Source organism: Rana temporaria, chromosome 12 (assembly GCF_905171775.1).
Source record: "Rana temporaria chromosome 12, aRanTem1.1, whole genome shotgun sequence".
NCBI lineage: Eukaryota > Metazoa > Chordata > Amphibia > Anura > Ranidae > Rana > Rana temporaria.
Window position 1 is genome coordinate 94,170,491 of NC_053500.1, and position 25,079 is coordinate 94,195,569.

The 25,079-nt window shown below is 42.9% G+C and overlaps 1 protein-coding gene across 2 annotated transcripts in view; it reads left to right on the forward strand.

Moving 5' to 3' along the window:
* PCGF2 (polycomb group ring finger 2) overlaps positions 1–25,079 on the forward strand; it is a 268,388-nt gene that overhangs the window by 158,482 nt on the left and 84,827 nt on the right. Inside the window, exon 9 of one of the 2 annotated variants that reach the window (XM_040329733.1) lies at positions 21,072–21,152. The exons of the other annotated variant lie outside the window; for it this stretch is intronic. Coding sequence (XP_040185667.1) covers positions 21,072–21,152 — 81 coding nt within the window. The remainder of the gene's footprint in view (positions 1–21,071; positions 21,153–25,079) is intronic. 2 annotated transcript variants of the gene reach the window in all.

Sequence of the window (25,079 nt, forward strand, 5' to 3'; positions counted from 1 at the left end):
CCTACAGTTAGAATCACTCACAAGGGTACACATTTAACTCCTTGATTGCCCCCTTCCCTGCCAGTCACATTTACACAGTAATCAGTGCATATGATTACTGTACATTGTACATTGGACACAAACGTGTCCAATGTGTCTGCCGCAATATCGCAGTCATGATAAAAATCGCAGATCGCTGCCATTACTAGTAAAAAATATAAAAATGCTATAAATCTATCCCCTATTTTGTAGCCGCTATAACTTTTGCGCAAACCAATCAATTATACGTTTTTTTTTACCAAAAATATGTGCGCCAAGAAAATATTCCCCACGCTATTACACCACCAGCCTGAACTGTTGATACAGGCAGGATAAATCCATGCTTTCATGTTTACGACAAATTCTGACCCTACCAACTGAATGTCGCAGCTGAAATCGAGACTCATCAGACCATGTAACATTTTTCCGATCTTCCATTTGTCTAATTGTGGTGAGCCTGTGGGACTTGTAGCCTCAGTTTCCTGTTCTTGGCTGACAAGCGTGACACCCAGTGTGGTCTTCTGTAGCCCATCTGCTTCAAGGTTCGATGTGTTGTGCATTCGGAGATGGTATTCTGCATACCTTGGTTGTAACAAGTGGTTATTTGAGTTACTGTTGCCTTTCCATCTTGAACCAGTCTGCCCATTGACATTGATATCAACAAGGCATTTCCCCTCTCACCTTCCAGGACAGCTACTTGAGAGATGATTGGCTCTGCCCTCTACAGGAAACACAAATCGGATACAATTTAAAAGGCCTCTCCCTTTCCTTTGACCCTCAATAGTTTTGTGTTTCCAGACCCTCAAGGAGCACCGACATGTTTTTCTTAGGTCTGGTAACTGTGGTTGGTGAACCCCCCTTCTCTGGTATCATCCAGGACTAGTTGTGGCCAAGTCCTGGGTGATAGTCCTGTTCCTTCTACCAGAAGGGTTCCCTATTTCTGAGGTTACTTGCCTACCTGGTGGTGTGAGTGGTGGAAACTCCCTCCCCCCCCCCCCCCCCCCAGCTCTGGCTGTGTGGAACTGTGTCCTCGTGCTTCGTCGAGGTGTACCAAGATGGTGTCGGAGGACTTTCGGTGACGCGGCAAGATGTCGCCGGAACCGGAAGTCATGAACGCACTTCCGGGCGCCATTTGTTTGCTTAAAGGAAGCACGGCGTGATACACTGAGGACACGCTGCCTGGGTAACAGTCTGCTGAATGCCAGAGAGGCGCATTTAGCAGGACAACAGCAGCTTATATCTCCGGCCGATCTCTGCTTGCCTGATGGAGCTTGAGGACAGGTCTGAGGATGAAGCACCTTCTCGGATTGAACCAGCGGCAGCTTCTGGGTCTCATACTGCCCCCAAGGTAAGCCCTTGTCTGTGGATCGCTTCTACAGCAGGGGACTTTTTTGTATGGAACTTTTTTTGTTTATGGTTCCTGTTTCTGCTTTTTTTCTAGGCCAAATCGTTGAAGAAATGTGGAAACTAGGGCCAGGCTTTCTGATAGTTATAGGAAGCTATTTTGTGAGGATTGTATTCCACCCAGAGCTAGTTCAGAGACTTCCTCCTTTAGAGAGTTAATGTCTTCTATAAAGTAGGTAGTGGCCTCCTTTCGGTCCCTTAATGACAGGGTAGCTGGACTGGGTCCTTCTTCGTCTAGATCCATAGCGCAAGAGCCTTCAGCCTCGGCTAGATTCCTTCTTTTGTTAGTGTCTGAGACCATTGGTTCACGCAATACTTCTGATCTGGAAGAGGGTGAGAATCCAGGTTCTTCATCTGATGAGGAATCTGCATCAGAGGAAGATACGGATAACCCTAAGTATCTTTTTCCAGTCGACGATATTGGCTTTAAATATTCTTTATTTATATTTTCAAGAAAAGGTTGTACAGGTAGTACATTGTATTCATTTTCATTACATATAAAAATATATAAATATATATAGATCCTTTCTCATCTAATGGTTCTTTTACGTAGCCCCACCCTCCCTATATCCTCCAGTGCAGGCCGCCCTTTTTACTTCAAATCTTCCGTTAAATCTCATTGATCATATTTCTTTAAATTTTAATGCACTACCTATTCCCCTTTACCCTTCTTTTTTTCCCCCCTCTACCTATCCTCCCCTACCCATTAACAGATATCAATGACATCCTCATAGCATCCTCAAACTAAACAGGACCCAAACAAAGTGAAAACAAACAAAAAAAAACTAAATCCCCCCCTCCCCTTTTTTCCCTCTCCATCTCCTCTCCAGGTCCCCCCCCCCCCAGTGGAGCAACCGGGTCTTCGCATTATAATATGGACCAGGTGGACTTATTCCACTCCTGTATTCCCCAGCAGTCTCTTCCCTTCTTCTGGGTATACAAATACATTCCAAGGTTTCAAAATTTTATTATATTGCTTTTTTCTACCTTGGACCGAAAGCAATAAAGTCCTTTCTAGCACCTACATTTCTGACCCTATTAAGCCATTCTGCGATCGACGGTGGCTTGGGGTTTTTGTCTTTGTTGCTATTTGTGATAGGTGTAGCAAAAAGAAGGCATCCGTTACTTGGCAAGTTGTACATTTTTGAGTGACCCTTTGTATTTCTTACCAATATTGTCTGATCTTAGGGCATGTCCAAAATATATGGAGCAGGGTCCCCTGCCCCTTATTGCATCGCCAACACTGGTCTGTCACTCCAGGGAAGAACCTACCCAGTCTCGACGGGGTATAATATCACCTATTTAAAAGTCTATAGTTTAATTCCTGGGTTCTAGTTCAGATTGATAATTTCATTGACAGATATATTATCTTCTGTTGTTGAGCCTGAGTAAAATTTTGGTCGAAGTCCCTTTTATAACTATCTAGTGGTGCTATTAACAACCTATAGAGCTTAGATATTGTTCAAGTGAGGGGTTCCTTCTCCTCACAGTATGTTTCAAACCGTGTCAATTCCCGTCCAAAAGCTTCTCGCTGGGCCTGAGATTAAAAAATGACAGAGTTGTAGTTCCTGCCAGTAATTTATTTCGAATTGACCTCCCGGTTGAGTCAAAGAGGCAACTGTTGGCCAAGAATCCGAGTGCAAAAAATGTGAAGCCTGTGTATATCCCCTCTCTGAGTTTGATAGCCCCCCCCCCCCCCTCCATCCCTGGCTCAAAACTTTGATGAATATTTAGCTATCTGGCAAATTTTAGAGCTTATAAGTAGCGCCTATAAAGGGGTGTTTTTTAAGTAGGTCTGGTAGTTTTGCATAGCACCATGGTGCTCTTTTCAGAGGTACCTGGCTGACTTCCTGTTCCAGTTCTGCCCATAGTTTAAATTATGTGTTTCTACACCAGTCAGTCTATGACCCTGCTCAAATGCACCGCTTGATGATATTTAGCTATGTCTGGAACTGCCAACCCTCCATAACAATTGGGCAGGGTCATATGCCTTCTGCTGATCTTCTGTCTTTTATTTGCCCAAATAAATTTAGTGAAGAGCGTATTAACTTGACGGAAGAAGGCAGCAGGGATTTCTATAGGTATTGCTTGGAACAGATACCGAAATTTTGGTAATATACTCATTTTGATGGTATTAAACCTCCAAACCGTGAGTGAAATCCCCGCTGCCACCTATCCAGTAGTAAACTAACTGTCTTCACTAACGGAGGAAAGTTTACCTTAAAAATGTTCTCTAATCTTGATGGTATATGTATCCCCAGGTATTTTAGGGCTGATCTTACCCATTTAAAATTTAAAATTGGGTTGTATAGTTTGCTGTACTACCGAGGAGAGTGCCACTCCCATCGCCTCTGATTTCACATAGTTATCTTTTAGGTTTGCAAATACCCCATATTCATCTATTTTTTCATCAAATTTGGCAATGAAACATGGGGATTGGACAGCGAAAACAGGTCATCTGCAAAAGCCAAGATTTTAGAATTCTGGTCTTCTATATGTACTGTAGTCCCTGGATATCTGGATTTTGCCTAATTCTATTTAATAGGGGCTCTAGGGAGAGAGGGCAAATAACTTCAGGGATAGTGGACATCCCTGGCGCGTTCCATCTTCTTATATGCTCCCAAAGTCCCATATGCCTCAGTACTTCAAACATAAAGCCCCAACTCACCCTATCAAACGCCTTCTCGGCGTCAGTACTAAGGAAAATAGAGGGCGTTTTTGTATCATTGGCCTAATGGACCAGGTTGAGTACCTTGATAGTATTATCCCTAGCCTCCCGGGTAGGGACAAACCCGACCTGGTCCAAGTGTACCAATTGGTTCAACAATGGCTGTAGTCGCGATGCTAATAATTTAGTAAAAAGTTTTAGGTCTGTGTTAAACAATGAGATTGGGCGGTAGCTTCCGCACTCCGCCAGGTCTTTTCCCTCTATCTGGCTTTAAATCTTGGGAGGTTGACCTTGCCTCCAAGAATAAACTTTACGGCATGCCCTTTGAGACAAGCTCTTATTCGGTTCCTTAGTGGAGGTCCTAGCTCGTTCCTCGGAAGAGTAAACGAATAAGCCCCAGGCCTTTTCGCGGCTTCCAAAACAAGGTTAATTTTAAAACCAGCAGGCAACGGACAAAGAAGAAGTGGTATTTTAACAAAGACAAGCAAAAAGGGGGCTCTCTTTGCTCCTTCAGCCCCTTCCAAGAATCCCTAGTGATGCCAGAATAGGGGTAGGGGGAAGGTTGTCCATTTCGTCAAAGAATGGGCAGAGATTTCCGACAATACCTTTAATTCTTCAAACATTGGAAAGGGGATACAGGTTGGAATTTAAAATTCCAAAGAATTTTTATTGCTCATCTGCCAAAAGACCAGGAGAGACGGCAAGCCATGATGAATCTAATTTCTGTGTGGGAAACAGAGGGAGTTATTTCTCCTGTTCCGGAGATTCAAAAATTCTGGGGATTTTATTCCCATGTCTTTCTGGTCAAGAAAGCTTCCGACGGCTATCGCATGCTCATCAATTTAAGCGTCTTGAACAAATTTATAGTTTACAGTTGTTTCCGGATGGAAAATATTTATTCTGTAAGAAATCTGTTTTTGATTGCCCCCTGGTGGCCCAGGAGAATTTGGTTTTCCTCTCTGAATGCCCTTTCTACCAGATCGGAAGGATCTGCTCCATCAGGGATCAGTGTTGCATCCAAACCCTCAGACCTTCCATTTGACAGACTGGAGGCTGAGTGGGGCATCCTACAGTTGAGGGGATGTTAAGAGAGGCTTATTCAAACTATCCTGGATAGCCGTAAGCTAGTCACAAGAAGAATCTATGGGAAAGTTTGGAAAACTTTTATTTCCTGGCAAAGGAAATTCGGTTTAGATTCTTTCTCTGCGCCCTGTATATTGGATTTTTATGCAGAGGGGAGTAGAGAAAGGACTCTGTTAGCCCCCTTAGAGTTTAGGTTACTGCCCTATCTTTGTTTGCAGAAAGGAGACTAGCAGAAGATCCTTTAGTCAGGAGGTTCCTTTCATCTAGATTTAGACATGCTCCCAAGGTCGTCAAACATGTTCCTCCCTGGGATCTGTAGTTGGTATTAAATGCTCTTACAAGGACTCCTTTTGAGCCTTTGCATGAGGCTTCCCTTAAATGAATTTCCTTGAAGATTTCCTTCCTTTTGGCTATTGCGTCAGGGAAAAGGATTTCTGATCTACAGTCTTTCCTGAGGATTCTAGAGGACAAGGGTAGTGATTTAGATCTGATCCTTTCTATTTTCCCAAAGTATCTTCAAACTTTCATAGGTCCCAGGAGGACTAGTTTTTGTACCTCTCCCAAGAATGTGGAGGAGGAAAGGTTTAGTCTTTTAGATGTGAAGAGATGTCTTCTGCTTTATCTAGAAAAATCCAGTGGTTTTTGGAGTCTAAAAGTTCTATTGCTAGGTGGATTAGGGGAGCTATTTGTGACGCGTACAAAGCATCAGGTCACACCCCTCCTTCTAGAATTGGGGCTCATTCAACGAGATCCATGGCCATATCATGGGCAGAAAGTGCGGGGGCATCATGGGAAGAAATTTCTAAAGCTGTCGTCTGTTCCTCCTCCTCATGCATTTGTCAAACATTATAGAGTTCAGATGCTTTCCAGCCAGAACCTCTCCTTTTGTAGGAAAGTGCTTCAGGCTGTCATCCCTCCCTAATGTATAGAATCTGGCTTATCCTCTCAAGTAGCTGTCCTGGAAGGTGAGAGGTTAGAACCCCCGTTAGACTTACCGGTGACGGTATTTCCAGGAACCTTTCAGGACACCATCTATATTCCCACCCTATTCTGTTTTTTTCCACTGGTCGACCTTGTTTATCTGGTGGTGCTGTTTTTATATGTGTTTCTGTGTTTTTTTTTTCTCTGCCGAGTGCACTTTTGGTGGAGGTTTACTTGATCTTCGAACAACTGAGGGTCAGAGGAAAGGGAGGGGCCTTTTAAATTGTATCTGATTTGTGTTTCCTGTAGAGGGCAGAGCCAATCGTCTCTCAAGTAGCTGTCCTGGAAGGTTCCTGGAAATACCGTTACCAGTATGTCTAACAGGGGTTTTTCATCCACGCAACTGTCGCTTACTGGATATTTTCTGTTTTTCGGACCTTTATCTATAAACCCTAGAGATGGTTGTGTGTCAAAATCCCATTAGACCGGCAGTTTTTGAAATACTCAGACCAGCCTGCCTGGCACCAACAACCATGCCACATTCAAAGTCACTTAAATCCCCTTTCTTCCCCATGCTGATGCTCGGTTTGAATGTCAGAAAGTCATCTTCACCACGTCTAGATGCCTAAATGCATTGAGTTGCTGCTATCTGATTGGCTGGTTAGCAATTTGTGTTACCAAGCAATTGAACAGGTGTACCTAATAGAGTGGCCACTGAATGTATACTGTATATTTACATAGTTGCATTGCCCCAAACTGGACCAATTTAACCATGCATATCATACCATACCTGTGGGATCCCTTTGGAAGCTGGAAATCACCTGTAGTAGCAAGCAACCTCCTGTGTACACAATGCATCAGGGCAACCAATTGGCATGGGACTCGAAAGCTAGTGGAGAGCACTGTAGTGGGCAGTGTAACTTTTAGCTTCTAGAGGAATCCCACAGGTATGGTATATGCATATTTACTGTAACTATGTAAAATTACTCAGACCTGAATTTCGTCTTTTTAATTTAAAGCGCTTTATTATGGTTTCTTACTTTAACCCTTATGCTACCAAGATCTGCACTCAACTTTTAAACTAATGTGGCCGGACAATTTTTGCATTGTTTTTTTTGTATTTCTCCCTTACAGCTTTCAGAGTTTGTGAAAGATCCTCTCAAACCATACATTTTCTGAAAGCATAGAACCATTGCTACTGATTTATTTTTTAGGCCCTGTTATACTTGTACAAATGCTTATTAACTACTTGCTTACTGGGCACGTATATCCCCTTCCTGCCCAGGCGAAATTTCAACTTTCGGCACTGCTTCGCTTTAACTGACAATTGCGAGGTCGTGCGACGTGGCTCCCAAACAAAATTGACGTCCTTTTTTTCCCACAAATAGAGCTTTCTTTTGATGGTATTGGATCACCTCTGCGGTTTTTATTTTTTGCGCTATAAACAAAAAAAGAGCAGCAATTTTGAAAAAAACACAATTTTTTACTTTTTGCTATAAAAAATATCCCAATAAAAAAAAAAAAAAAAAAGTTTAAGCCGATACGTATTCCTCTACATATTTTTGGTAAAAAAATCGCAACAAGCGTATAGTGATTTGTTTGTGCAAAAGTTATAGCGCCTACAATATTTTGACAGAATTGTGAATTTTTTTTATTTTATTTTTTACTAGTAATGCCGGCGATCTGCAATTTTTATTAGGACTGCGACATGATGGCGGACACATCAGACACTTTTGACACATTTTTGAGACCATTCACATTTATACAGCGATCAGTGCTATTAATATGTACTGAATACTGTATAAATGTGACTGGCAGGGAAGGGGTTAACACTAGGGGGCGAGGAAGGGGTTTAATGTGTTCCCTACTAGTGATTCTAACTGTGGGGGAAGGGGACTGACTGGGGGAGGTGACCGATCTGTGTCCCTATGTACAAGGGACACAGCATCGGTCTCCTCTCCCTGACAGGACGTGGATCTGTGTGTTTACACACACAGATCCACATCCTTGTCAGTGTAACGGCTGATCGCGGGTAGCTGGCGGTTATCGCGGCCGCCAGGCACGCGCATCGGCGCCTCAGTGACGCTGCGGGCACGAGCGCCCCTCAGTGGCCGGAGGAGCCGAGGACGTCAATAGACGTCGTCCTGGCATTTGAGAGCCGCCTTGTGGCCGTCTTTTGTCTATAAATAAGATGGGGAACCGCGCTTAAGGAGACCACTAGGTGGAAATATGTAGCAGTAATGAGGGTACGGAGTGAGTGCGATGTATTGAATAAATAAACCAAATAATAATCATAGTAGTAATATGACTGCAGCCCCCCCGATATGTAATCCCCTAGAGGACACAAAAAGAGAGAGTAATGGAGGTGTGGGGGTGGTGGCGCTGTCTCGACTGGAGGCTAGAAGTACCGGGAAATTAGTACATGGGTGACTTTTATCTGACCCAATTGAAGCTAATAGCTAGTGAGTCTCAAAGTGAAATGCAATAAAAGTGCCTCAATAGAATGCTCGTAATTGAAGCAGTGTGGGATTGGTGTGTACCAGTGATGGTATAAAATAGATGTGACTGGCAGTCACAAGTGGTTCAGTATAATTGCAGATGCATTACATAAGTACCAGTGCAGTATATAGTATAAAAGACCAAACGTTGAATAGATATAAACAATAAGTGACGGCTTCCACCTATCAGCAGCACTGCTATAGGTCAGAGCCGGGCAGTGCGGAAGTGACAAATCCAAAAAGTGAAAAATAAATAAAAATGATATGAAAATTATATGCAAACAATGCCAGATAGATAGTCCAGTTAATGGAAATATAGGGTCAATAGTCCATGTATAATGAATCAGAAAATGTTCGTGACCAGGTGCATCCAATCAGAGTGAATAATCACAATATGCAATTATGTGAGTTCACGCAGTGGTTCCGGTGCTCCCCCTCCTGGGTCCCCACTCACCAGAGGCACTCACCCTTGCAGGGGTAAAGCGCATGTAAATGAATAGTATCCAAACGACTCGGCTCCTCGCCTTTCCGGATTCTCCAGGTGAGTTCTCTGGTCCAGGTAATACCGGTCCTCTTAGATGTCCGGGTTCCTCCAGGAGGAAAAAAAACTCTCATAGGGTAGTATGTTCAGTAACGGGTTGATTTTATTATTAGTACCGCCGCAAATGCTGGCATGTACACAAAGCAGATGTTACAAAAACGGGGATAAATGTAAAAAATATATATTAAAAATAAAAATGAACTAGGACCAAGTTCCAATAAAAATGTAAAAAACAAAAAACAAAAACAGGTAGGCAGCTATCCAGTGGTAGCAAGCCTCCCAGCACAACACTCGTGGCCGGTATGGGAAGTCAGCGCCAGCCTGGGAACGGCGTGCGTTCCACCGTGTGATCAGCTGGTTGACCCGGAAGTGCGTGCCGGCGTGCGTGTATCCGCTTTACATACGTTTCGTTCCAATTACGTCTTCTGAAGCGGGTACACGCATACCGCTGCTAATGGTTTAAATAGCCAGCGTCATCATGGAAACGACCCTCCCGCTTTACGGCGATAGCCAATCAGGGATTTAGCTGGGGAATTCCCATCCAATCGGATCAATTTAGTGAGTAACCTAGGACGTCCCTGGTTTCCATGTTAAGCGCTTACTTCCAAGCATAATTAGACAATTCAAACAATGAGTTCTAATACAACAGCATACTAGTTTACTGGTAAGGGAGAGTGTGAACCATATCTCCGTGTATGTCCCGTGGGGGCAGCGAATTGTGCCCAGTAATGCGATCACGGCTACAACTAATAAAATAAAAGGAAGATGGTATGCGGTGTGAAAGGATAATATACCAATTGTACTACTGTATGGTGTGGGCAAATTGTGTGCATATATGTACAGAGGTAAAATACACATCAGCAAGAGTTAGCCTGGTAAAGTGGGCAAAGGATGGGTTAAATGATACCCCGAAGGTACCACTACCCATGGTGAAGTGTACATAGTGCACATACCGCCAAATCGTGAAAGGGACATTAATGACTTGTCCCATAGTGTTCAACCTAAAAATAGGTAGGTGCACTCAGATAAAAGAGTGACTAGTGCAAAGGGCATGGATCTTCGTGAGTACGTATATAATGAAGTGAATACTATCATATATTAGACAGAGACAACCGTGACTACCCCGTAGGACTAACGCCCAAGGAGGTGTGGGCACTAGATGTAGGGTGCCTCACGGGACAACTATGTCAGTGATTTAACATATAAAGAAGCATAAGGGGGCAAGATGGGTACGGTAGCCTATTGCTGGGATCATAAGAGAGATCAGAAGGCTGTATAGTATGGCATATACAGGTAAAGGTCATGGAGTGTATAGGTTGTTACCAAGGTATATTTCTCATCTATGGGAGCAACATAGTTCCCAACATAAATATATACTGAATCAAGAGTATTTGTTATAGTGCCCTCACATAGCACCTGGATGGGACAGAGTTTTACATGTGTATCTGGAGTGCCCATAAATTAGGGGTTGGCAAGGAAACAGTTTAAATCAATATCCTTGTTCAGCCCATAGGGCACCAGAGACCCCAGACGGTATATCCAGCTGGTCTCGTTTTGGGATATAGCAGTGGTCTTATTCCCACCCCTCCAGTTATCCTTGATTGTGTCAATGCCATAGAAGATCAGGCCAGTAGGGTCTTGATGATGGAATTCTTTAAAGTGGCATGAGAGGTAGTGTTTGGGGAAACCTGCTTTAATCCTATTGATGTGCTCCCGGATTCTTATTTTCAAGGGTCGGGTGGTTCTACCCACATATTGCAAGTGGCACGGACACTCGATGACATAGGTCACGTGCGTAGTATCACAGGTAATGAGTTCCTTGATTTTATATTCTTTAAAATCATTTCTCGATTTGAAACTCATTTTCCTTCTCGGTTGCTTTTTACTGACCCTACAGGCCAGGCACCTCTGGCATTTAAAGAATCCCTTGAGGTCAGGGCAAATACTAACAGGTTGGGGTGGATCTATAACATTGTGCACAAGATGGTGACGAAGAGAGGGGGCACGTCTGTAGATGAAGCTTGGTTTTTTACCCAGGACTTTGGTAAGGGCATGGTCTTCCTGTAAGATCGTTCCCAGGCTGGCGCTGACTTCCCATACCGGCCACGAGTGTTGTGCTGGGAGGCTTGCTACCACTGGATAGCTGCCTACCTGTTTTTGTTTTTTGTTTTTTACATTTTTATTGGAACTTGGTCCTAGTTCATTTTTATTTTTAATATATATTTTTTACATTTATCCCCGTTTTTGTAACATCTGCTTTGTGTACATGCCAGCATTTGCGGCGGTACTAATAATAAAATCAACCCGTTACTGAACATACTACCCTATGAGAGTTTTTTTTTCCTCCTGGAGGAACCCGGACATCTAAGAGGACCGGTATTACCTGGACCAGAGAACTCACCTGGAGAATCCGGAAAGGCGAGGAGCCGAGTCGTTTGGATACTATTCATTTACATGCGCTTTACCCCTGCAGGGGTGAGTGCCTCTGGTGAGTGGGGACCCAGGAGGGGGAGCACCGGAACCACTGTGTGAACTCACATAATTGCATATTGTGATTATTCACTCTGATTGGATGCACCTGGTCACAAACATTTTCTGATTCATTATACATGGACTATTGACCCTATATTTCCATTAACTGGACTATCTATCTGGCATTGTTTGCATATAATTTTCATATCATTTATATATATATACATATTTATTTATTTTTCACTTTTTGGATTTGTCACTTCCGCACTGCCGGCTCTGACCTATAGCAGTGGTGCTGATAGGTGGAAGCCGTCGCTTATTGTTTATATCTATTCAACGTTTGGTCTTTTATACTATATATTGCACTGGTACTTATGTAATGCATCTGCAATTATACTGAACCACTTGTGACTGCCAGTCACATCTATTTTATACCATCACTGGTACACACCAATCCCACACTGCTTCAATTACGAGCATTCTATTGAGGCACTTTTATTGCATTTCACTTTGAGACTCACTAGCTATTAGCTTCAATTGGGTCAGATAAAAGTCACCCATGTACTAATTTCCCAGGAACTTCTACCCTCCAGTCGAGACAGCGCCACCACCCCCACACCTCCATTACCGTCTTTTGTCTATGGCCGGGGCTCCAAGTACCGTAGTTAAAACAATATTTTTGCTAAAAATGCACTAAAATCATTATTAATGGATACATGCATTACAGAATTCCTGCCTAATTCCAACTAAATCTAAAAGCTAAAACTCTATCGAGTTTTTAAAAAAAAATGTACATTTTAAATTATGCCTTTTTGTGAAATGGTGAGAACTGAAGGTGCACAAAACTGTAAATAAGAACAATTTACTCTGAAAATCTGGAGGTTATAATTTTTCACTAATGTGTATGTACATGGAGGGTCGTGTTCACCTGCACAGGTATGCATTGGTGTTTTGTGCATCCCCATGCAGGTAGTCTCATTCATGTCTAATCTGACATCCGTGTGGGTGTGGATGCACTGCCTCGAATGCAGACTATGTGAGCTCAGGGACATGCATCTGGACCCACACGGATATCAAATTGGAAGCAATGGCTGTGTTTGTGCAGTTGCTACATTCCAAATTACATCAATGGAACTAGTGAACACCTGTGCATCCCCATGCAGGTAAACATGGCCTTGAAGGGGCATACACTCCACTGTAGTATGCTCTCTGTGAACAAGGCCTTACTATGTAAATTGGCCCTAGCATGTATAAATGTGAGTTGGAGACCTTCGATTAAGAGTAGGGTAAGCTCCCTGAGGGCAGGGATTGATGTACATGTATAATATTTGTAAAGTGCTGCGTCGGTTGATGGCGCTATACAAGTACCAGTAATAAGTAATCCGGAAGAGGTGCTGTAGGTCTGCATGCCATATTAACCCACCTCTACCTGGCTTTAACCACTTGCCATCGGGCGCACGACTTTTTAGGACGACAGCATGGCACGGGCAGACAGATTGGCGTACAGGTACGTCCCTCTTAAATTTGCCGCCCAGTGTAAATAAGGAATCCTCCTATTCTGCCTAGTGACACTGTCGCTGATGACCGTTCCCTGTGATCAGGAACGGTCATCAGTGACGCGTCACGTGTAGCCACGCCCCCTAACGGCAAAAAAAATGTGTTTGAGGTGATCAAATTGCACCAAAAGAAATCTCTATTTGTGGGGGAAAAGAATCACTTTAATTTTGTTTGTGAGCCAAGTCGCACGGCCGCGCAATTGTCAGTTAAAAGCCACGCAGTGCCGAATCACAAAAAGTGGTCTGCTCTATGACCACCAAAATGGTCCGAGGTTGAAGCGGTTAAAAAACAAAAACTATTTGAAATGCTTGATAAAAAGTCATAGCCACATGAAAATCTGGTCCCTCTATTGCTTTACACGAGGCCAGGTCCCATCTTTGGTTTCCATTTCGCTACCTGCATGACGTGAGCACTTTCAAACAAAACTAGAAAAGATAACATTTCTGGGGAAATTGTGTGACGTGTTCTTGCCTCCACCAATACTCCTGACTGGAGACAGTGCCCCTGAAGTTGTAAATGTGATCCAACAGTGTGTCGATCCAGTTCGATCCATTGCCCCATCAAAAACTGCTCCATCAAAACGGCACCATCAAAACTTCACCATCCTATTTGCCCCATCAAAAACTGGTTGCTATGGACTGGTTGCTATGGACTGGTTGTTATGGATGGATGCTATATGCAGAGTATGCTATATGCAGAAGTTACGCAGAGCCAAAAAAACAGAGCCAAATTCCCTCAGCCTTGTGTGGGAGGAGCCAACTCACCTCACAGCTGTGTGTGAGGAGTTATAAAACTCCTCAGCGTCTCCTAGGAAACCAATTGTTTATATGCAGCCTCTCTGTAAACACAGAGCAGAAATTCTGGCTTTTTTTTAATAATTGTCCTTCTTCAAACGGTTGTATTTTAAATCGTACAGCGAATATGTTTATATTGTGTGAATCACAAGGCCCAGACCTAAATTTTGATGTATAGTATGTCTCTGAAATATTAAAATTGAAGGCACAGTCGCAGTTTATAAATTGCCTTTAAGATTTTAGATTTCCAGACTTTAATTTCAATGGAGGTCAATGGATGGCGTGGGTTGCAAACAAATGGTCTTATTGTGAAAACGCTTGGGACTATCGCTTAGCTGTGGACACGAGTAGTGGCAGCAGGAATAGCTGAAGCTTTTGATATAAGATTTGTGTAGGTCGGCTTGAAAATGAGGGAGTGGTCGCAGTTTACAAATCATGTCCTGATTTTTCAGTTTTTGACATCTCCACACTCTAACTCTCACCATTCATTCCTATGGGAAAATTTTGCCGCAAAAACAACGATATTTCGCAAACAATTCGGCGAAACCTTCCACAAAGTAATAGCAATCCGATCGGGAACAATCCGCACGTTTCGATATATTACTCGTCTATGTAGTGTAAAAACTGTGGGAGGAGTTAGGGTGGCATATTTGGCTATAATAATATATATGTGAGAGAACAACTAGAAAAGATACAATTTCTGGGGAAATTGTGCGGCGTGGTCTTGCCTCCACCAATACTCCTGACTGGAGACGGTGCCCCTGGAGATGTAAATGTGATCCAACCGTGTGTCGATCCAGTTCAATCCATTGCCCCATCAAAAACTGCTCCATCAAAACTGCACCATCCTATTTGCCCCATCAAAAACTGGTTGCTATGGACTGGTTGCTATGGACTGGTTGCTATTGATGGGTTGCTATGGACGGGTTGCTATGGTCGGGTTGCTATGGACTGGTTGCTATGGTCGGGTTGCTATGGTCGGGTTGCTATGGACTGGTTGCTATGGACTGGTTGCTATGGACTGGTTGCTATGGACTGGTTGCTATGGTCTGGTTGCTATGGATGGTTGCTATATGCAGAGCATGCAGAAGTTACGCAGAGCCAAAAAAAACAGAGCCATATCACCTCACAGCTGTGTGGGAGGAGCTATAGAAAGCCCTCACAGCTGTGTGTATGAAGGTTTTTACCTCAGCGTCTCCTAGGAAACCAATGTAAACATGCAAACAGTCTCTAAGCAGAGCCAAGTTCCCTCAGCCTTGTGTAGGAGGAGCCAACCCACCTCACAGCTGTTTGTGAGCAGTTATAAAACTCCTCAGCGTCTCCTAGGAAACCAATTGTTTGGTTTGCAGCCTCTCTGTAAACACAGCAGAAATTGAGGATATTTTTTTGAATTTTTGTCCTGTTCAAATGGCTATATTTTAAAAACTATAAATCGTACAGCGAATATCTTTATATTGCGCGAATCACAAGACCCAGACCTACATTTTGATGTATAGTATGTCTCTGAAATATTAAAATTGAAAGCACAGTCGCAGTTTATATATTGTCCTAAGATTTTTAGGGGTTTTGATTTGAATTTCAATGGAAGTCAATGGAGGTCAGTGTTTGGCGTGGGTTGCAAACAAATTGTCGTATTGTGAAAACGCTTGGGACTATCGCTTAGCCGTGAACACGTCTAGTGGCAGCAGGGATAGCTGAACGTTTTGATATAAGATTTGTGTAGGTCGGCTTGAAAATGAGGGAGTGGTCGCAGTTTACAAATCATGTAATGATTTTTCATTTTTCTCTTCCCTTCTTTCCTCTCACCATTCATTCCTATGGGAAATTTTTGCCGCAAAAATTACGATATTTTGCGAACGATTTGGCGAAACGTTCCACAAAGTAATAGCAACGCGATCGAGAACAATCCGCACGTTTCGATAAACTGTGGGAGGAGTTAGGGTGGCAAATTTGGCTATAATAAGAATAATAAGAACTAGAAAAGATACAATTTCTGGGGAAATTGTGCGGCGTGGTCTTGCCTCCACCAATACTCCTGACTGGAGACGGTGCCCCTGGAGATGTAAATGTGATCCAACCATGTGTCGATCCAGTTCGATCCATTGCCCCATCAAAAACTGCACCATCAAAACTGCACCATCCTATTTGCCCCATCAAAAACAGGTTGCTATGGAGGGTTGCTATGGACTGATGGCTATGGACGGGTTGCTATGGACGGGTTGCTATGGACGGGTTGCTATGGACGGGTTGCTATGGACGGGTTGCTATGGACGGGTTGCTATGGACGGGTTGCTATGGACGGGTTGCTATGGATGGTTGCTCTGGACTGGTTGCTCTGGATTGGTTGCTATGAAGTGGTTGCTATGGAGGGTTGCTATGGAGGGTTGCTATGGAGGGTTGCTATGGAGGGTTGCTATGGACGGGTTGCTATGGACGGGTTGCTATGGACGGGTTGCTATGGACTGGTTGTTATGGACTGGTTTCTATGGACTGGTTGCTATATGCAGAAGTTACGCAGAGCCAAAAAAAACTGAGCCATATCACCTCACAGTGTGTGGGAGGAGCTATAGAAAGCCCTCACAGATATGTGTATGAAGGTTTTTACCTCAGCGTCTCCTAGGAAACCAATGTAAACATATGCAAGCCAACTCACCTCACAGCAGAAATTGAGGAATGTTTTTTGAATACTTGTCCTTCAAATGAAGGTATTTACCTCACAGAAAACACCTTACAGAAAACGCCTCACAACTGTGTGGGAGGAGCTATAGAATCCCCTTACAGCTGTGCATGAGGAGTTTTAATTACCTCAGCGTCTCCTAGGAAACCAATGTAAACATAAGCAAACGCACTCTAAGCAGAGACTCAGATTCTTGCTTTAATTTTTGAATACTTGTCCTTCAAATGATTGTATTTTAAAAACTATAAATCGTACAGCGAATATCTTTATATTTTACGAATCACAAGACCCATACCTACATTTTGATGTATAGTATGTCTCTGAAATAATAAAATTGAAGGCACAGTCGCAGTTTACAAATTCCCCAGCAAGTTTTAGTTTTCTAAACTTTGACCTCCATTGACTTCCATTGAAATAATGGATGGCGTAGGTTGCAAACAAATTGTCACATTGTGAAAACGGTTTAATCAATCGCTTAGCCGTGAACACGTTTTGAGGCAGCAGGGATAGCTGAACGTTTTGATATAAGATTTGTGTAGGTCGGCTTGAAAATGAGGGAGTGGTCGCAGTTTACAAATCATGTGCTGATTTTTCAGTTTTTGACATTCCACACTGTAAGCGTCACCATTCATTCCTATGGGAAAATTTCGCCGCAAAAATGACGATATTTCGCCAATCGATTTGGCGTAACGTTCTACAAAGTAGTAGCACACCATTCTGGAACAATCCGCACGTTTCGATCTATTACTCGTCTATGTAGTGTAAAAAATGTGGGAGGAGATACCGTTTAAAATTTGGCTATAATAATAATAATATATATGTGAGATAACAATAAGTGCTCTTGCTATGCAAGACCACTTAATAATATATATGTGAGATAACAATAAGTGCTCTTGCTATGCAAGACCACTTAATAAGTGCTCTTGCTATGCAAGACCACTTAATATATATGTGAGGGAATAGTAAGTGATCTTTCTATGCAAGAACACTTAATGAATGGGCTCAAATCGCACTGAAAAGAATCGCATGTGATTTGAACAGGAATGCAGTGTTATTCCTGTCAGAATCGCATGCGGTTTCCCGCAGCGATCATGTGTGATCCCAGGCTAAAGTCACTATGACAAGCCGCGCCACATGAAAACGGTGCCAGTTTTAGGTATCAAAACATTTGCACAAGTACTTGTGCAATTTCTTTGTATCGGCACCGATATCTATATCTTTGCAACCCTAGTACATACTGTATAATATTGGGAGAGAGCCCCTGCCTTGTCCCCTGTTGACACTTTATCTGGTAACTTTAAAGTAGACACTTTTTACTTTAAAGTAGTAACACTTTAAAAATAAAATAAAAATTTGGATAGCGTAAGGGAGGTATAGCCCCTTACTTACGGTTTTCATTTTGCCATTTATGTCTTGTTGGGGAGATTCTCCTTTACTTCCTGTCCCATAGCCAAAGTCATAAATTAGAGGAAATCCCAGGTTGTCCCCAGGGTCACTAGAATTAGTATGCCTATTGCAAAATTTCCCATTTATTACTGTTTTCTGGGTACAGCCCAAAATTTGGGAACAGGAATAAAAGACCATAAAATAAAAAAACTGACAGCTGTTATAATCCATTTCCACTCTATCCAAAACTGTAAGTTTTGTCTTTACATGTTGTACTTTTAAGAAAAGTGTTGACCCAAGCAGTGTATGTAGTAAAGCGTTTTTTTTAGACATCGATTTTTATTTTTTTCGTTAAAACTTACAATAATTTTTTATCTGGTTAAAGATGTTTGGTTTGGAGGAGGAAACTAATTCCCAGAAAACTGGATAATCTTATATGCCAAAAAGACTTTGGCTCTAAAATAGAAGGACCCGAATCCTCCGTCTCTTCTCTTTTGGGTGAAACTGATTAACAAAGCATTGCCAATGTATAAATTAACATATACCCCCAGGGAGTGCCCTAAAAAGTTTGACAAAATATGGGCGGGTTGGATTACATTAGTATCCAGGGACATAGAGATGTAAGAAAGAAAGTCACCGCTCCAGGTGGGTCTACTATATGGTCATGCACTGGTACAGGATTCCAAGGGTGCTGGCGGTGCACTAGGCAAGCATAAAGGTTGAATGAAGGATGGATGGCTGCACTCCAAAAACCGTACAGGTTGTCTTTTATTAAATGAACAGCAAAAGCATTACCGGATCACAGCAACAGAAACGGGACAGCCAACGTTTCGCACAAAATCAGAGCTTATTCATGGCTGGATAAGCACTGATTTTGTGCGAAACGTCGGCTGTCCCCTGTTTCTGTTGCTGTGATCTGGTAATGCTTTTGCTGTTCATTTAATAAAAGACAACCTGTACGGTCTTTGGAGTGCGGCCATCCATCCTTCATTCAACCTTTAGACATAGAGATGTAGTTGATGTGGAAGTGGAAGAATAACTTGAGTATGTAAATGGATGAAATGGAGTTGACTATAATATAAATATAGAGTTGGGTTTATTTGCATGATATCAGAAAGGTGGTGTGCATTATTATCATAATGGTTTTAACCACTTGTCCACCGGGCCTATTTTGGCACTTCTCTCCTTCATGTAAAAATCAAAATTTTTTTGCTAGAAAATTAATCGGAACCCCCAAACATTATATATATATATATATATATATATATATTTTTAGCATACACCATAGGGAATAAAATGGCGGTTATTGCAACTTTTTTCTCGCACGGTATTTGCGCAATAATTTTTCAAACGCCTTTTTTGGGGAAAAAAAACGGTTTCATGAATTAAAAAATAACAAAACGGTAAAGTTAGCCCAATTTTTTTTGTATAATAGGAAAGATGTTACGCCGAGTAAATAGATACCTAACATGTCACGCTTTAAAATTGCGCACACTCATGGAATGGCGCCAAACTTCGGTACTTAAATATCTCCATAGGTGACGCTTTAACATTTTTTACAGGTTACTATTTTTGAGTTACAGAGAAGGTCTAGTGCTAGAATTGTTGCGCACGCTCTAACGCATGCGACGATACCTCACATGTGGGGTTTGAATGGCGTTTACATATGTGGGCGAGACTTGCATGCGTGTTCGCTTATTCGCGCAAGATAACGGGGACAGGGGCGTTGTGGAAAAAAAAATTAATTTTATTTTACTTATTTTTTTGAATTTTTACACTTTTTTTTTACATTTTTTTTTTTTTTTTTTTTATCACTTTTATTCCTATTACAAGGAATGTAACCCCACATCTCTCCTCCAGGCTTACAAGCATGAAATCGGTGGGAAAAAAAATGCCGACAGCCGCGATTGCGACTTTGTTTACTTCCGGGTACCGGGTGTGACGTCATAACGTCGTGCCCGGGCCTCCGACGGTCATAGAGATGACAGTCATCTCTATGCTTTCCAGGCAGCACCGACCGATTCGCTCTGCGGGCCCCCGATGGCACGGGAGAGCCTGGAGAAGCACCGGATGGTGGCGGGAGGGGGAGGGGGGACATCCCCTCCCGCTGCCTTTAAGAAGGATCAAGCGCTTTGATCATTCTTATCGTGCACAGAATCGGCGGCTGAAGACGGCGATATCTGAATGATGCCTGTAGCTGCAGGCATCATTCAGATATCACTGCACAAAGTCGAGGACGTCATATGACGTCCGCCCGTTGACAAGTGGTTAAAGGGGTTGTAAAGGTTCATTTTTTATTTTCTAAATGGGTTCCTTTAAGCTAGTGCATTGTTGGTTCACTTACCTTTTCCTTCAATTTCCCTTCTAAATGTTAATTTTCTTTGTTTTCTTTGTCTGAATTTCTCACTTCCTGTTCCTCAGTAAGGTGTTCAGTAAGCTGTTCTTAATGACTTTCCACCGCTCGGATGATGGTGGAAAGCTTACTGAGGAGAAAAGGGAAGTGAGAAATTAAAAGGAAAAAAAAATTAGAAGGAAAATTTAAGGAAACGGTAAGTGAACCAACAATGCACTATCATAAAGGAACCAATTTAGAAAATAAAAGATGAACCTTTACAACCCCTTTGAGTTCAGTTTTTTTTGTTCTTTTCCTATGTTCTTCGTTTTACACCTCCCATGTGTAACCTAATGGATGTGCAAAGGACTTTGGTCACATATGGCTGTATATAAACAGGATGCTTATAGTGTACGTAACCTGTATGTGAATGTCTGTTAATAGCTGTCATTTTTTCTAAAAGATATGTTATGGATGTTGTAACTCTTTTTTTTTTATTTTTTTTTATCTGAATAAAGTGTCTTACTAAATATATAGATTTATCGTTTTCCAGAACCCAACTTCTTTTACAATCAGCCATCCTTATTGTGAATCAAATTGCTGTTAATTTTAAAATATTTTTTTTTTGTATCTTGAATCTATTTTTTTGAAGAGGTGGTGTTTTCCTTCATTATTTCCTCTTTCACTTTGTAAACAATGTTTTAATTGATTTGATTGAAGGTGGAAATTCTCTATGAGGAAGAGCCTCTGAAGGATTATTACACCCTAATGGATATTGCCTATATATACCCCTGGGGCCGGGTGAGTTTGTTTTGTTATTTTGTTAAATAATTGACCTGTTTTTAAGGAGCAACAGCAAAAGGGAGAACATGTTTTTCATTATGGGAAATACAATTTTTTATTTTTTTTGGACAGGGTGTAGACGGATAAATCCAGAGCCAGAATACATTCTGTAGGAACATAATCAGATATATTTACATACAATACACCTATAAAAACAAAAGATATATCCAATATATGGTTGTTCTCATTAAAAGTGTCCATAAAGCTTGACTCGGCTGACCTGTAAAAGCACAGATGCACAAATGTGAAAATTGGAAAAGTGTAAAATACATCACTTCTGAAAAGACTATTGAGACACTGTATCATACAACACAGTGGTCATCAACCCTGTCCTCAAGGCCCACTAACATGCCAGGTTTGCAAGATAACTGAAATACATCACAGGTGATATAATTTGCTGCTCAGTGATTGCAGTATTCTATTCTGCATCTCCCCAAGGTAATACATAAAACCTGGCCTGTTAGTGGGCCCTGAGGACAGGGTTGATTACCACTGATATAACAGACAAACATAACAGGTTTTGGATGTCACCAATGGACTTTATGACTTAATACTTTCACTGCCACTGACATAAACTACATTGGTGTCAGCAGGGGGGGGGGGGTGTATATCTAACACTTGTTGTCCCCTGTGTGACAAAATAATGTAGCAAAGAAAAAGTGTTCCTCTCAAGCACTTGCCCTCCGAAAGGTTTACCCCCTTTCATGACCAGGACATTTTTTTTTTTTTTGCGATATGGCACTGCGTTACTTTAACTGACAATTGCCTGGTCGTGCTACAATGTACCAATATAAAATGTATGTCCTTTTTTCCCCCTAAATAGAGCTTTGTTTTGGTGGTATTTACAAAAAAAAAAAAAAAAAAATTTGAAAAAAAAAAAATGTTTTACTTTCTGCTATAAAACACATTCAATTTTTTTTTTTTTTTTAAATCTAACTTCTTCATCAATTTAGGCCAATATGTACAGTTGTAAAAAAAAAGTATGTGAACCCTTTTGGAATGATATGGATTTCTGCACAAATTGGTCTTAAAATGTGCACTGATCTTCAACGAAGTCACAACAACAGACAATCACAGTCTGCTAAAATATAATAACACACACAGAATTAAATGTTACCATGTTTTTATTGAACACACCATGTAAACATTCACAGTGCAGGTGTAAAAAGTATGTGAAGCCTTGGATTTAATAACTGGTTGAACCTCCTTTGGCAGCAATAACTTCAACCAATTGTTTCCTGTAGTTGCAGATCAGACGTGCACAACGGTCAGGAGTAGTTCTTGACCATTCCTCTGTACAGAACTGTTTCAGTTAAGCAATATTCTTGGGATGTCTGGTGTGAATCGCTTTCTTGAGGTCATGCCACAGCATCTCGATCGGGGTGAGGTCAGGGCTCTGACTGGGCCACTCCAGAATGTGTATTTTCTTCTGTTTAAGCCATTCTGTTGTTAATTTACTTCTATGCTTTGGGTCGTTGTCCTGTTGCAACACCCATCTTCTGTTGAGCTTCAGCTGGACAGATGGCCTTAGGTTCTCCTGCAAAATGTCTTGATAAACTTGGGAATTCATTTTTCCTTCGATAATAGCAATCTGTCCAGGCCCTGACGCAGCAAAGCAGCCCCAAACCATGATGCCCCCACCACCGTATTTCACAGTTGGGATGAGGTTTTGATGTTGGTGTGCGGTGTCTCTTTTTCTCCACACATAGTGTTGTGTGTTTCTTCCAAACAACTCAACTTTGGTTTCATCTGTCCACAGAATATTTTGCAAGTACTGCTGTGGAACATCCAGATGCTCTTGTGCAAACTGTAAATGTGCAGCAATGTTTTTTTTGGACAGCAGTGGCTTCCTCTGTGGTATCCTCCCATGAAATCCATTCTTGTTTAGTGTTTTATGTATTGTAGATTTGCTAACAGGGATGTTGGCATATGCCAGAGAATTTTGTAAGTCTTTAGCTGACACTCTAGGATTTCTCTTCCGTTCATGGACGGACACAGCAGCCTTTGACCTTAAAGTATTATATCCTTCCTTCCAGGAGAGTTAGGCAGAAAAACAGCACTTTTAGTGTTAACACTTTCCTCAGTACAGCTCCTCCCAGGGTGTGTGGTCCCCCGGGTATAACCCACACTCTGCCTCAGCAGCTCCAGTTTTTTCTGCCTAATGTCAGGAGAGACATGGCCTTCTGGAGTCCCTGTACTCTTGAATTTTTTTTTGCAATTTTTCGCTTTTATTTGTTTTGTTCCTGCATTTTTGAATCCTGAGATTCTTCTATCAACTGCCGACTGGGTGACAGGCTGGGTCTTGACTCTTTTAGTCCCCCCATGTTCGGCCATCGAGCGTGTGCTGGCCCTCAGCTCAGCTCTGGGTCGTCCATGACATGCCCCGTTGCTCCAGGGGCGGCCGGGGGACTACATGTTCCAGGGCACACATATGACCGGTCTCTATGGCCTTGTCACAGTGTGTCTGGCCGACAGCCATGCCGTTTAGCGGACGTTGGTTCTGTCCGGAATGCCTCCAGCCGGTGGTCGCAGGACGGGTAAGTAGGCCCCTTGCCCTGGCAAGGTGGTATGGCTGGTGCTTCCCTGGGGAGGTCGAATGAGGGTCTGCCCTGCTTTCCTCTCACCCTTTCCTCTCCCTCCTTCTCCATGCTGGGTGGCGGCTGTGAGGGGGGGCCCCCCTGGGGTTCGATCGCTACCGGGGACTGTGCGTTGCAGGGGGGCTGTGATTTTTTTACATTTGGGGGAGCTGCTGTGTGTGCTGGCCATGTGTTGTGCGGTGTCACTGGGTTTTTAAACTGCGGTTGGCCGCCATTTTGCCGCGGACGCGGTTTACATGGTCGGCGCCCATTTTCTTGTAGCCCGCATGATGTTTTTTACCTCAGATGGCGGCCATCTTGGAAAAGTCTTGGCCTCTAGTGCCTGAAGTAGCGTTGCAAAAGACTGCGAATCACTCCCTGAGAGACAGCGCAGCACAGCCAGCACTTCTCAGCGTTTTCAGCTCACACTGCAACCGGTTGGGGTGGTGAGTTCCCTGGGGGCCCCTGCCTTCTGTTTTTGCAGCCGGGAGGTGACCGGTGGGTTGTTCTGCTTGCAGTCCTAGGGTGACACAGTGGTGGGACATTATGGAGCCTGAACCAGGAGCTTCTGCCCCAGCAATGCCTGAGTTAACCCTTAATGCCCCTGCCCCATCTGTTGAGGCAATGACGGCTGTCCTTGAGGCATTTCTCGCCAGGATTGAAGCGACAAGTGGCCAGAAGGGGGGTAAAAAGCGCCCCCTCCCTGAGCCTGCTTCTGGGGATGTCTCTAGCTGACACAGAATCATACCCTGCTATTGCTTCTGGCTCTGGTTCTGTCATGTCAGATGATGCGGGCTTAACCCACGTGGACAGCGAGGATGACTCTGCTTCAGGGTCGGTGAATGATCAGGAATTTGTTGGAGCTATTATTTCTGCGGATGCGAGATACTCAGAAACTTGAGGATTTGGCGGAGGCATTGGATGCGCCGGTCTCTTTTGGGTTTCGCAAGCCGCCCCGCAACGCAAAAGTGTTTCCTTGTATTCCATATTTGGACACATTGTTATACAAGGAATGGGATACGCCGCAGAAAGTTTTTGCTGTTCCAAAATACTTTGCGACCCGTTATCCCTTTGAGGAGGACTTTTTAAAAAAGTGGGTCTCTCCTCCGTCAGTGGACCCTCCCGTGTCCAGATTGAGCAAAGCCACCACGTTGCCGGTGGAAGGGGCTCCCGCCTTTAAGGACCCCGCAGACAGGAGAGTGGAGGCTGTGGCCCGCTCCATGTTCATAGTAGTGGGTTCGGCAGTAAGACCGGCTTTGGCCGGGACTCTGGTGTCGCAGACACTTACCGAACGGGTGCCGTTTTTGCT